The 15,277-nt window shown below is 40.1% G+C and overlaps 1 protein-coding gene across 5 annotated transcripts in view; it reads right to left on the bottom strand.

The window, feature by feature from the left end:
- The window catches only part of LOC123479381 (cadherin-related family member 3), a 110,316-nt gene extending 99,014 nt beyond the window's left edge, over nucleotides 1–11,302 (bottom strand). For all 5 annotated transcript variants that reach the window (XM_045192296.2, XM_045192297.2, XM_045192295.2 and 2 more), the window contains exons 1-2: nucleotides 11,183–11,302; nucleotides 6,873–7,069 (exon numbers count right to left, since the gene is read on the bottom strand). In XM_045192296.2, the coding sequence (XP_045048231.2) occupies nucleotides 6,873–7,069; nucleotides 11,183–11,228 (243 nt within the window). In that variant the 5' untranslated portion in view covers nucleotides 11,229–11,302. The remainder of the gene's footprint in view (nucleotides 1–6,872; nucleotides 7,070–11,182) is intronic.
- Nucleotides 11,303–15,277: the final 3,975 nt, after the last annotated feature.

Below are 15,277 nucleotides of genomic sequence, written 5' to 3'. Positions count from 1 at the left end.
AGCAAAGGACATAAAGGAAAGAATAAACAAATAGGACCTCATCAAAATAAAAAGCTTCTGCATGGCTAAAGAAAACAGTGCCAAATTACAAAGAGAACCAAATGTATGGGAAAACATATTTGCTAATGATACCTCAGAAAAGGGCCTGATCTCCAAAATATATAAAGAACTCACATAACTCCACTCCAGGAAGACAAACAACCCAATTAAAAAATGGGCAAAGGACTTGAACAGACACTTCTCCAAGGAAGACATACAGAGGGCCCAGAGACATATGAAAAGATGCTCAGCATCACTAGCCATCAGAGAGATGCAAATTAAAACCACAATGAGGTACCACCTCACTCACACCAGTCAGAGTGGCCAACATAAACAAATCAACAAACAAATTTTGGAAAGGATGCGGAGAAAAGGGAACCCTAGTGCACTGTTGGTGGGAATGCAGACTGGTGAGGCCACTGTGGAAAACAGTATGGAATTTCCTCAGAAAAGTAAAAATGGAACTGCCCTTTGACCCAGCATTTCTGCTGCTGGGATTATACCCTAGGAACCCTGAAACACCAATCCAAAAGAACCTATGCACCCCAATGTTCATAGCAGCACAATTTATAATAGCCAAGTACTGAAGCAACTTAAGTGCCCATCAGCAAACAAGTGGATCCAAAAACTATGGTATATTTACACAATGGAATTCTATGCAGCAGAGAGAAAGAAGGAGCTTATACCCCTTGCAACAGCATGGATGGAACTGGAGAGCATTATGCTAAGTGAAATAAGCCAGATGGTGAGGGACAAATACCATATGATCTCACCATTAACTGGAACATAATCAATAGAAGAAAAAAGCAAACGAAATATAACCAGAGACATTGAAGTTAAGAACAATCTAACAATAGCCAGGGGGGAGTGGGGTGGGGACAGTGGGAAGGGGGGATTACAGGAACTACTATAAAGGACACATGGACATAATCATGGGGGAGGGTGGAGGCAGGGGAGGGAGGTGGGTTCAGCTGGGGTGGGGTGGAGGGATGGGGAGAAAAGGCATACAACTGTAATTGAATAACAATAAAAATTTAAAAAAAAATAACAAGTGTAAATGACCCATGGACATGGTCAAGAGGGTGGGGATTGACTGTGGGAGTGGGGGTAGTGCAGGGCAGGGGAGAGTAACCAGGCAAAATTGTGACAAATGTAATAGAACAACAATAAAAAAATGAAAAAGTGTGGAAGCAATGTAACCTGATTTATTGAAAATCTCATGAACAGAGAATTCCCATGTGTTATCTCATTTTCACCCTTCCCAGCTTTCCATGTTATTCTTCCTAATAACAGAGTTTATTGAGTCTCTCTCCCACCTCTGAGTTTTCAAGCATTATCCTAAGCAGTTAACAAACATGTCGTTCTACCTTCTTTTTTACTACAAATGGGTGCTATTATTGGATGCATTTTACAGAGGAAGAAATTGAGTCTGAAGAGGTTAAGCAGCATGGCCAAGTTTTCACAGGGAAGTGCAATGGCTCTGACTCCATCTGACATCAAGCTGATGTTTTTAATCAAAACTAAACTACCTGGCACCTAAACATAGATGAAAAAGAATCCAGGTATTGCTCATGGTTCTTTACCTCACTGAAACATGAAAAAAAAAAAAAAAAACTGAGGAAGATACTATTATTATCACCATTTCACAGATGAGGCAACTGAAGCTTAGATTACATATACAGCTAGGAAAGTGATGCTGCAGAAAGAGAAAGACCTGGACCTCATCCCTGCCAGTCGACCCCAGGACCTTGCACTGACCAGCACTATGAGTGGAAGTAACACCTGAGTATTATCCTACCACTGCCATGGGAAGTCAGTAACGCATTCATATTTGAGAGCTCTCCTCTACTCAACACTTAACACAGAATGGCCAAGTTTCTTTATCTCTTTAGTTCATAGAGCAAATGCTATTATCAGCCTCATGCTAGCAATGAGGAAACTGAGGCTCAGAAGCTAGAAGCCTGAGTAATACAGAGAGCAAGTGACAAAGATTTAAAAGCAGCTCTTCCTGACTCTAAATTTTTTTTTCTTTTCATCATACCCTGATGTTCCTGATGATATATGGGATTTTCAAGCTGTCATTAAGCACATTCTGTTCTCATGGACTTTCTTACCCAGGAAGCACAGCCCCAGGCTCAGGCTGGCCCTGCTGCTGTGGTTCCCTCTACCCTGGAAGTCCTGTGGGGCAGCGTTGTGTCTTCTTTGCCCCCTAGCACTTTATAAAATATCAGGCTTCTCAACAAATACTTACTGAATTTTTTAAAATGCAAATGTTTGTTCTTTAGACTTGTTAATGGAAGAAGACAGGGAGGTGGTTGAAGTTGCCCTCTGGTGATTACCTCCACCCAGGAAAAGTGCACGTACAAAGGGTAACTTGAATTCCTTTTTCTATCCTGCCAGTGCAAACCATGTATGTTGCTCAATGACAGGTAGTAATTTGAAGATTATGTAACCAGAGCGAACCTTGACTCATTTCCATGAAATTTTTATTTATCTGTATAATCAGTTCACTTCAAGCTCTGCTATTGTTTCTCCAGGAGACTTGTGTGGTTTTAGCAAAAATTTTTTGACTGCCTGTCCCAACACCTCACCTGAGCTCAGTCTTGCAAACTGAACAAGCCTTTTTCCTGCAGGAAGGAAGTTCAACAAAGGATAATAATATGCTAAACCTCAAATAGAAGTGTATGCCCTTTCGTTCTAGAATGTGGTAGAGACAGATCAACTCATTTAGTTCTGCCTTTATCTGCAGACTTATTTCCATGATAGGAAACTTTCATAATTACACTGTTTATAAAGCTATCTAGAGCTGGTCTATGACACAGTTATTATAATGTGACTATCTTTCTCTTAGTTTTTATTATCTGTAGTTTGACTACAATGGTGTTGAACATAGAAGCATGAATATATTTATTATAGTAACCACCACTGTGTGTTAATTCCTTGTGATGGGGCAAGCACTAAGATGGCACCTTGCATGCATTATTTCTCAGGATCTTCTTACTAAGCCCTGAATGAGGTATTATTATTATTAATCTTTTTGTATACAAAAGAAAAACAAAGAGCAGAAAAGTCAGGGAACTTACCCAAGGTCATGCTGTTGCTAGTTAGAGGAGCTGTCGTGTAATCCTAGGTTTGTCAAACCCCAAAACCTGTGCTTAGAACAGGTGTAATTTACTGCCTCACACACACACACACACACACAAAAATCCCTAAACTAAACAAAAATCAATAAACTTAACTATTGAATAGTCTTTGCTGCCATTTTGCTATATAGAGTTATTTTAAAAATCTAACTAATAAATGCATGAATAGCATTTTGCACCTCACTGAAGTTGGAAGCAAATTTAAAATCTGACAATACCAAGAGTTGGCAAGAATATTCAGTAACCTCCTAACAGATATGTTTTGCCCCTCTGTAGTCTGTGCTCATAACAGCAGCCAAAGTGTTTCCCATAAAATGTAAGCAAATCATATCTTTTTTTCCATAAAACTCCCCAATTGTTTCTTAGATGTGGGCAGTGACTTGAATGTCCCCAGTCCTTTGGCCTTCACTATAGTCATGTCCTTTGCCATATGACTTAATAGTTCCCTCCAATGAAAGCAGTATATATCTCTCCACCCCGTGCTATGGACATGTGACCAGAACAAAGAGGTTAAGTCATTTGCCCTAAGCAATAATAAAAAACCAGGATCTGAACCCAGGCAGTTTGACTCCAGAGTTCCTGGTTCTAAACCACTTTTTCATACTGCCTCTCATGATACACCACAATTGGTCATTTAGTTATCTGTCCACCCTACCAGTTTCAGAATCTCTTAAAACCAGGAGCCAATTCAGATTCCCCTACATTAAGACCCTATGCTGGAAATCACACATTGCTCTTACAGACTTTATTACTCACCACACAACAAGCTGCATGAGCTTCATGTTCATATGGTTGACCTTGCTTCCAGGTCCCATGGGAGGTTGCAGAGGAGACAAGGTGAATGCTATGCACACAGTTGGTTTGCATCATATTTGAGGAACCCTGAGCTTAGAAACCCAACTCTTCTAAAATGAGCAGTAAGCTTGCTTGAACTTTACCCCAGAGGGAAAAATTAGTTTTATTATCTTGGGTGGTAACAAAACTTCCTAACATGGTCTGGCCAAGACGAAGGTGTAGGTAAATGTAGGTAAATATGCTTCACCTCCATTCACAACTACAGCAAAAATTACAACTAGACTACAAAACAAATTTCACCCATATTTGTCAGAAAATTGAGCTGTATGGAAGTCTGACAATCAAGGATTTAAGGAAGCCACATTCATCCAGACTGGTAGGAAGGGCAGAGACACAGAGGCATAGTGAGGTGAAGAGCTGCATGGAGAGGTGGTGGAAAGGACAGTCTCACATTCACACATGGTGGATAAAAATTGGGAGGGACACCTCAGGAGCGAGCAATCCCAGTGTTAGACCAGACAACCCAGCCCAGAGTTCGAGTACCAGGAAGATAAGTGCCCATAACTTCTGGCTGCAAAACCAGTGAAGGTTGGGGTGGTAGAAGAAACTGCAGGATTTTCATGAGACTTCTCTTAAAGGGCTCACAACAGACTTAGGACTCATGCAAACCCATACCCTTTGGGATTCAACACCAGGCCAACAGCTGGAAAGGCACAAGTGGCATACACACAGAAGGGGAGAAAGTAAAGTGACTGGCAAGGGGGAAAATGCTGGGAAGACAGCTTTCTCTCTGGTAATCTCCAGAGGCCAAGCAGTGGCATTGTCCCCTCTCTGAGCCCTCCTTCACACAAAGCCACAAAGTGATGAAACAGACTGCCCCACCCTGGTAACTACCGAAGTTATGTGTAGCTACTACACATAATGTGTAAAACTAAACATTTTACAGGTGCCTTTTCTACAATAGGCCATGCTACTAAGACAGGAAGTCAAAGAAGTTCTACTTAATAAACAGAAACAAACACAGGGAGGCTGCCAAATTGAGGAAACAAAGAAATACAGCCCAAATGAAAGAACATAACAAAACTCCAGGAAAAGAACTAAATGAAATAGAGATAAGCAACCTATGAGATATAGAGTTCACAAACACTGGTGATCAGGTTGCTCAAAGAACTCATTGTGTACTGCAACAAAATAAAAACAACCCAGAAAGAAATGAACTTTACACTAAGTAAAATAAAGAAAAATGAACAGGGAACCAACAGTGGAGGGGATGAATCTGAAATTCAAATCAACGATTTGGAAAATAAGGAAGAAAAAAAGCATTCAATCAGAACAGCAAGAAGAAAAAAGCATTCAAAAAAATGAGAATAGAATAAGAAGCCTCTGGGACATTTCCAAAGGTACTGATATCCAAATCATAGGTTTGCCAGAAGGAGTAGAGGAAGAGCAAGAAATTGAAAGTTTATTTGAAAAAATAATGAAAGAAAACTTACCTAATTTGGTGAAGGAAATAGATATACAAGTCCAGGAAGCACAGAGGCCCACACCAAGACACATCATAATTAAAATGCCAAAGGTTAAAGATAAAAAGTAACTCTTAAAAGCAACAAGAAAAAGGAAGTTAATTACCTACAGGGGAGTTCTCATAAGACTGTGTGCTGATTTCTCAAAAGAAATTTTGCAGGCCATAAGGGACTGGCAAGAAGTTTTCACAGTGATGAAAAGAAAGAAGCTACAACCTAGATTACTCTATCCAGCAAAGCTATCATTTGGAATGGAAGGACAGATAAAGTACTTCCCAGACAAGGTAAAACTAAAGGAGTTCATCATCACCAAGCCATTATTATATGAAATGTTAAAGGGAACTACATAAGAAAAAGATGATTAAAACTATGAACATTAAAATGGCAAAAATGCACAGCTATCAACAACTGAATCTAAAAAGCAAACTAAGCAAACAACCAGAACAGGAACAGAGTCATAGATATGGAGATCATTTGGAGGGTTGTCAGTTAGGAAGGGGTAGGGAGAGAATTGGGGAAAAGATGCAGGTATTAAGAAGTACAAATGGTAGATACAAAATAGACAGGGGATGTTAAGAACAGCACAGGAAATGGAGTAGCCAAAGAACTTATATGTATGACCCATGGATATGAACTAAGGGAAGGATTGCTGGAGGGAATGGGGGTACTGGGTGGAGGGGGCAAAGGAGGAAAAATTGAGACAACTGCAATAGCATAATCAATAAAATATATTTTTTAAAAACTTCCTAACATGGCTTGCAGGCCCTACTGGCTCTGCCTCCTCTCCAGCTTAATCTCCCACTACACTTTCCTATCAGCTCCTATACTTTGGCCTCCTTTTGGTCCTATTTCCTCACTATACTCCTTCTTGCCACAGGACTTTTGCACATGCTCTACCAGGAGTTCTCCTCTCTGTATCTTCATCTACTGAATTCCTACTCATTCTTAAGATTGCTTCTTATATAGCTCTTCCTCAGGGAAGCCTAACAAATCCTATGCCCCCTTTAGGTGTGTTCACAGACCTGTGGGGCTGTGTTTCATAGCTCTTATTACATTTATACTTTTATACCTGTGTGAGCATTCACTTGATTAACATACCTCCTTATGAACCAATAAATACCATGAGGGTAAGGACTATGTTCCACCATGAGAGTCCCAGTGCTTTGTCCTGTATGTGAGGAGGTCTTCAACAGACCTATGTAAAATAAATGCTTCTTGATATCCTCAACAATGTTTAGAGGGTCTGGCACATAATGGGATCCCGATGAGTGGGTGCTAAATAATATGCAGAATGTAAGAAGGGCAAGGATGATTGTTTTACTTTAGAATCCTTGTGGTACCAAGTAATGGTACTACTTGCCTAGATACTTACTTCCCACTGATGTTTGGATCGACGAGACAGCACAAATGGATGGACTACAGGGTTGGCATTAATGATAACAGGATCTCCAATCAGAGAAGCAGGAGGTGGGACAGATGCCATGATTACAGCTACCCGTGTATGTTCAGAGACATTCTCCAGAAGAGGACTGGCATTTTCGATGGAAAAATTTGGAAAAGCTAGGACATCTTAGAAAAGGAAACACAAAATATTACTTTTATAAGGGTTTTTACAATGCTTCCCAACCTCTTTCATATTTTAAAACCACAAAGGAAAAGTACAGTAAATACTTGTAGTTCCTTTTTTATTAAAAGTCATAAAATCAGCTGAGGAGCCTTAGTAGGATTATTAAGAACTACAAAGGATCTGAGACTTTACCCTAATTTCCTGCTAACAAGTTGGCCTGCCCACTTATACACAGACTCCTGGTCAGAGACTGTGAGGGTTAGTTTTATGTGTCAATCTGCCTGGACCTCAAAGTGCCCAGACATTTGGCCAAAGATTATGACAGATGTGCCTGTGAGTATGATTCTGAATGAGGTTAACATTTGAATCAGGACACTTGAATTTGGGCAGAATGCTATGGGCTGAATTGTGTCCCCCCAAAACATATATGTTGAAACTCTAGCCTCCAATGTGACTGTATCTGGAGACAGAACCTTTAGGAGGTAATTAACATTAGATGAGGTTATAGGGGTGCGGCCTGTAACTGATAGGACTGTGGCCTTATAAGAAGAGGCAGATCTCTCCTTTATACTTGATATATGACTTCTATCAAAATTTATACTTTTAGTTTGGAAAATAAATAAAATTACACAGAATTCCCCAACCCCAAAAAGAGACAGATCTCTCTCTCTCTCTCTCTCTTTTTCTCTCTCTCTTTCCCCACCCCCCAACCCTACCCCTCTCTCCCTCCCTCTCTCCCATTTTCTGCACATGAAAACGTAGGGAGAAGGCCAGAAAGAGAACTTTTACCAGAAACTGACCATGCTGATACCCTGATCTCAGAGTTGCAGCCTCCAGAACTGGGAGAAAATCAATGTCTGTTGTTTAAGCCACTCAGTTGGTGTTACCTGATTATGGCAGCCCAAGCTGACTATTTCAGAAACGGGACTTCATTACTCTTGGCACAACAAGCAGCATGAGCTTCATGTTCACATAGGTTCCCCTTGCTCCTCAAGCCCCACAGGAATTACACAGAGTAGATCTGGTAGATCTATGCGTGCACTGGGCTTGTGTCACATTTGAGAAGCCTTGAGCTTAGGGAACCCAAATCTTTTTAAATGAACCATAAGCCTGCCCGATCCTTGCCCAGAGGGAAAAAAGAGCTTCATTTTAGAACATGGTAAACGGAGGACTCTCTTACAGAGAGAAGCACTCTGTCTACCCCTATTTAAACACTCTCGAAGAGATAGTCCAGAACACAGGCAGCCAGTGCCGGGGTTCATGAGATCTTGATTTCAAGACACCATGGAGAACTGTCTCCAGGCAGGCTTGGTCTTTTTCTTTTTTTTCAAATTTGTTTAGAAATGTGTATCCAATGCTCAGTGCCCCACCCCATTCAGTCCATACTCACCTCTGTGTGAAGAAGGCTACTTCCTGAGAGCATATATAGCTCTGCCTGGGTGGGTGCCAAAGAGTTCATGGCCCTCAGCCAATGACCCACAGGGACGTGGTGGTTAAAACCCTGACCACCCTTCAGTGTGGGTAACTTGGGGACTCAAGATGTGTGTCTGCATTGGGTCCCCGAGGCCCCAATGGGAATGAGCTCAGTTGCCCTCAGTGTTCACATGCATGATAACACACCCATCATTGGCTGCCTTCCACTCATCATCTCATTTCCTTATCCCTGTGCTGGTGTTTCCTGGGATCACCTCCCAAATATATTATTCTTAGGTTGTACTTCCAGGAGAATCCAAACTAAGATGATCTGATATAACCATTTTTTGCAATGTATAATCTCTAGAAGAGAGAACAATAATTTTCAGAGCATATCAACTCATCCACCAAACTGTTATTTAAAGAAGTTGACATTTTATTATGCATTTCCTGCCCGAATAGTTCAATATTAAACTCTCTACTTTCTGAAATTAAGTCAATAAGTTAAAATAAAAAGGATCAAAATGATGGTAGACCCATAGACTAATAAAGGTTGAAAGGCTACCCCTTTGTACCCAATGACAAAAGGAGATTTGGAAAAAAACTTGTTGTACTTCATAGTGGAGACTGTGGTAAAACCGAGAATTTGTTTCTATATAAGGAGGACAGCAACTGCTTGCCCACATGGGAATGTGGTTTGAGTTGCCAGACCTTCTTATTTCTTGTGAGGGTCCTAAAATGGAGATGTATTGGTGAGATGGAGAGAACTGGTATACCAAATGCATTGAGAGTTTCTAGTTTGTGACGTCAGGTTTAAGATAAAAATCTTCACTCAGAGAATAAGTGAAAATAAAACAAATTATATTGAAATAAAATGTTCCTTAGATTTCATTTTATCCTTACTTTACTAAATGTGCCACCCACTGAATTAATGTGATCAATTAATCTATTATTTCAATTTCCAAGAAACAGATGAATATACAAAACTGCACCAGTGGATTCACATAGAGTATTCCATACCTGAAGAAAAATTCTGTTTAAAGAATATCAAGACTATAGAATAGCCCTGTCCAATCTGTAAGTTAAAATTTTCTAGTAACCACATTAAAAGTTTTTTAAGGTAAAATTAATTTTAATATTATATATTATTTAACCCAATGCATTCAAAATATTATTTCAACATGTGATCAACATTTTTAATAAGAATTTTATGTTAATAAGATAGTTTACATTGTTTTACTCATATGAATTCTTCAAAATCTATTATGTGTTTTGCACTTATAGTATATCTCAAGTCACACTGGCCACATTCAAGTGCTGAATAACAATAATTAAACAGTGGTTAGCATACTGGGCAGCACAGCTCTAGAAGTTTGGTGTTGTTTTTCCAAATATTATCATTTATTTTTACTGGAAATATCAAATCTAATCATACCTAAATAAGAACATAATCAACAAAAGAAAAAAGCAAACAAAATATAACCAGATACACTGAAGTTAAGAACAATCTAAGAATAGCTAGAGGGGTGTGGGGAGGGGATAGTAGGGAGAGGGATTTACAGGAACTACTATATATAAAGGACACATGGACAAAATCAAGGGGGAGGGTGGAGGCAGGGGAGGGAGGTGGGGTGGAGGGATGGGGAGAAAATGCAGACAACTGTAATTGAATAACAATAAAAATTTAAAAAATAAAAAAAAGAATTTGGAAATTAGAGAGCTCTTTCAGTTTTCACATAGCCATCACTTATTCTTGGAATATTAAACATATTTTACATGACTTTTTGTTGGCAATGACGACAATTTGGCTTATCCAATTCTAGATGTGACTGGTTCTAAAGCAAATGGCTAAGTTTATCAATTGAGTTATTTTATGAAATCAAACCATGCCACAGTAAAAAAAAAAAAAAATCACTTTAACATCTTGATGTTATGCGTTCAAAATTTTGGTAATTAATTTTCAAATCCCAGGGCTTGATTTTAGTTTAATGTAATATATACTCATTTTTAAAAATGAAACAATATAAAGTAAATAAAGTAAAAATTTTTAAATCTCCCACTTATTCCTCCCCACCCCTGCTATTCTACTACCATCCCACTCCTAATCTCCAAAAATTACACTGTTAAATATTTTCTATATATTCTTTCAGAACTTTCTATTTCTCTGTGCATGTAAATATAGATAGATTTTTTAAAAGGGATCTTCTTATGTTCAGAGTTTTAGGACATCCTGTCTCTACTCCACGGTACACCATGGATTACCTTCTACCTGCATATCAAAACACACAGATTTGCTTCCTCCTTTTAATGGCTTCAATGTTCATAGTATGTCTGTAGAACCATTTATTTAATCTTGTGTTGATGGACATGTAGGCTGCCTCTAGCTTTTGTTATTACAAATAGCCTACATATATCCTGTCTTTATGTATTTCTACCAAATATGTTATCAGAAGGGGAATGCTGGCTCTGAGACCTGGTACATATTGTCCAAGTACCCCCCAAAGAATTTGTACCAGCCTAAGCACAGATCAAGTGTACCTGAGAGGATTTTTTGATTGAAATGTGGACTTCCCAATGTGGCACAGCCCAGCACCCTTGACAACTTCTAGGACCGACACTGAGAAGTTACTAAATAAAGTAAAACCAAACCAAATGACTATTTCAGAGTTACATGTTAGGAGTCCAGAGTTAAAGATACCAACCTGGGGCAGCAACCAACACCAAAAGCAAGTGTAAAAAAGGCATCATGTACTGGAAAGCCTCTTGCCTCTAGAGAAACATTCACTCTAGCCCTTGCCTTCGCTGACTTCCAGAAAGTGGCACCCTCTTGGTCAGGAGTCTTCTCAAGAGAAACATTCTGTCTCTTAGGTGTCCTGCACACATTTCCTCATGATACAATTCTTGCTAAGTGATCTGTAAAGTGACACCTTCTTCTTTCAAAAGGACAAAATCTTCCGTAAAGAGATTTGTTTGAACAAGGGGGAAAATTCCCCGGTTCATATTACTCCACACACAAAGGCCTCCCAAATCCTGGTAAATCTAGGGTGACCAGAATTTGTGGGGACCCTTCAGGAAATGGTTGGCTCACCAGACTCATTCATTTTCAAAAGGATTTTGTTTTAAAATAATTCCAGGTCACTAAGGTATATTGTACTGCCCTCTGTTTTATGTGTTTCTCTCTCCCAGAATTGGAACAGGACCCAGGATCTCTGCTTACCAACTTTACAGAGGGCTTACAAGTTGCTAGGTGAGATTAACATGCAACCAGATAAAGATGCAAAAACTATTTAACAATCGATCAAAAGCCAATAGAATGTAAGTTAATACAGTTAAGATAAAGCTTGGGGAAAATCAGCTCTAGGACCACTGATGGGAAAGAGCTGACTAGCTGACTGCCCAGTGTATGCATATAAAAAGATCTCGGGGGGGGGGGGGGGGGGGGCAGCAAATTGGTGATTCACAGGCCAAATATGACCTGCAGACCACAATTTTAAATGTGCAAAGCTTCTTAAAAATTTGAAGTTCAATAAGATTTGATTGGTGCAGCATTCTGCAGTTTACCACCATTCTCATCCCTCCCTGCTACACCCCACAGCTGGTCACATTTACCTGCCTGCTTCCTGCAGGCATTCAGGTTTGCAATCTCTGACTTAGTGGTTTCAGTCAATTGCTATCTCAATTGGGATCAACTGTTGTTATGGTTACCTAAATAGGATTATGCAGTCTCAGATGTGTTCAATTCAAGGATAATGTTGAGAACAAAGGGAGATTGTGTTCTGACCAGACTTTGCCCTGCTTTGGCTTTTTGTCTTTTCAGAGGAACATTTACAAATGTCCCAGGAATGATATTAGGGATATGACTCCAAGACACATCCCTAGAAGATGGTTGAAACAAAAAGGTTACTTATGGGGGACTCTTGAATTGGTGCCCTTCTCTCTAGCTCTATTACCCACTACTTAAACCACTGCATTCTCACCTCTAAAGACTGCAACAACCCAATTTTCCAGTCCAGAATCTCCCTCTCTCTACTCACCCATCTCATACCCAGTTCATTTCAGTATTATACCTCCTAAGAATTTCCTGAGCCTGTACACTTCTATCTCACTCTAGTCCTAACCACCATTATGTCTAGCCTGGGCCAATTTCCTACAATGACATTTAAGCAACTATACTTGTCCCCTCCAATGCATTTTCCAAGCTGCACACAACAGGATTTTTAAAGTACAAGTACACTACCCAGGCCAGTATAGCTCAGTTGGTTGGGTATGATCCCACAAAGTGAAAGTTTGCCAGTTTGATTCCTGGTTGGGGCACATGCCTGGGTTACAGGTTCAGTCCCTGGTCAGGGCACATACAAGAGGCAACTGACTGATGTTTCTCTCTTACCTCAATGACTATCTCCCTCCATTTCCTTTTCTCTAAAAGATCAATAAGCATGTCCTTGGATGAGGATAAAAAATAAAATTAAAAAATAATAATACACAAGCATGATATTGCCTTCCCTTGTAACCTATGTTCCCACCGCATTGGTCTCCACATGACCCAGTTCCCGCCTTCCTCAGACCCTTCGCTCTGGTTGTTTTTCCTCTTTGAAATACTTCTGCTGGATCTTACCATCATTTGCCTCCTTTTCAACATGAAATGTCTCACCTCAAATATGAGCTCTTTAAGAGGTCTTTCTTGATCACTCTGGCAGAAGCACCCACTTCCACTTACTTTCTACCTTGTTTTTCTAGTTTTCTGACAGCATTTTTTTTTTTACCATTGTCTGAAATGCTTTATCTATTTGTTAACATGTTTTCTGTCTGTTGCCTCCACTAAATTGTGATTCCTGGGCAGGGATTCTAGTTGTTTTGTTCAAGGCTGAATCCCCATTGCACAGAATAAATATTTATTGACTATCTCTGCAAAAACCCATCAAATTCATTGAGAGAGAAAGGCAGAATGGTGGTTTCCAAGTAGGGTGTGGGGCCAAGTAGGTGGAGAATGTGGAGTTAGTTTAATGGCTACAGAATTTCAGTTTTGCAACATGAAAAAAGTTCAGGAGATGAATGGTGATGATGGTTGTGCAATGATGTGAATATATTAGTGACACTGAACTGTACATTTAAAAATGGTTAAGATGGTACTTCCATTCAAGGTGTCGGTGTAGACAGACATGGCTTGCCTCTTTCCACAACCACATCAAAATTACAACTAAACTATAGAACTACCATCACTCAGATATGTCAAAAATTGAGTTAAATGGAAGTCTGACCACTATGGAATTAAAGAAACCACATCCATCCAGACAGTAGGAGGGGCACAGGTGTGGAATGGGCTGGTCCCACACCCATGTGTGGTGGATAAAAATTCAGGAGGTATATCTCGGGAGCAAGGAGTCCCAGCCCCACATCAGGCCCCCCAGTCCAGGGTTTCAGTGCCTGGAAGATAAGTCCCCACAACTTCAGGCTGCAAAATCCAGCAGGGATTGAGTTGGTGGAAGAAACTGCTGGAGCCCCAAGCAGTTCCTCTTAAAGAACCCACATAAAGGAGTGAGCCACCTACTTAGACTCACTCCCTCTGAGCTCCAGCGATGGGCTTTGAGACTTGAGTCACCCCTCTTCCAGATGGCCAGCATCTGCAAATAAACCACCTTTCCTTTACAGCAGCACCTGCCTCTCAGGTTTTGGCTTTCATAGCTGCAGGCAGCTAAACCCACTTTCGGTTACATGATGATCTTATGCTTCTCTAAGACATCAGATTCTTTCTACCTTGGGGCTTTGGTAACTGCTGATTCATCATCCTGGGATAGAATGATTTTCACGTGACTGACTCTCCTGGTTCAGTTCTCAGGGCCAATGATTCATCAGGCAGAACTGTTTCATCCACCCCCACAGCATTATAAGTTATGTTAGTTCAGTGATACTGTGTTGTTCTCTGTAGTTTCCCAGGTGTCGAGAGTAGTGCCAGCATCCATCCAGCATTTGAATAGTTGTTGGGTAACGATGAATAAAACATCCCCAGAAGGTGGCAGTTACTATTCCTATTTTACAGATAAGAAAGTGGAGGTCCAGAGAAGTTTTTTCACCTGTCCAAGGCCCTAAAACCTGTAAGGGGCAGTGCTAGAATTTAGAAACAAATTTGGCTGAAATCAGTCAAATTTGGGAGCCTGTCGGTGCCCTAGCTCTTCTCTCTGTCTTCTCCCATGTTCCACTCTTGCAGTTTCCATCATCTGCTTCAGGACTCCTTGAAGAACCTGTGTATCTTAGCACAGAAACCAAAGCAGCAAGTGTTTCAGCCTGTTACACACACACACAGAATCACACACTCGTAGACATGTGCAAACAGACGTACACATGCACAAATAAAAATTAGCTCTCTTTTTCCACTATAGAATTAATTTCATTCAGGATTAAGACAACTATTCCAATAACTGAAGGAAAAGAATTGCGCCATGGTTAAAGAAAATGCTCATTCATTCATTTATTCATTCATATGCCTGTTATTTATTGTGCTCTGGGGATTCCAATGGATGAGGAAAAACTGACCAGGTAGAACCACACACCCATTTCACTAAAGCACATGAGGTGTGCTGTGTTTCAGTGCTTCTCAAAGGACCACTTGCCTCCATTTTCCTATGGACTCTATTAGTATCCCTACTTTACAGATGAGAAAACAAGCAGATAGGTTAAGTGAATTGATGAAAGCCACACAACTGAGCTGGAAAAAGAACCCAAGTGTAGCTCCCAAACCCACTCTCTTAACTTATCAGTTACATATTTAATTCTTGAGCATTTTTAAGCTCCTTCCCCCA

The sequence above is a fragment of the Desmodus rotundus genome, chromosome 8 (genome assembly GCF_022682495.2).
Source record: "Desmodus rotundus isolate HL8 chromosome 8, HLdesRot8A.1, whole genome shotgun sequence".
NCBI lineage: Eukaryota > Metazoa > Chordata > Mammalia > Chiroptera > Phyllostomidae > Desmodus > Desmodus rotundus.
This window is presented reverse-complemented; position numbering and strand designations above follow the sequence as displayed.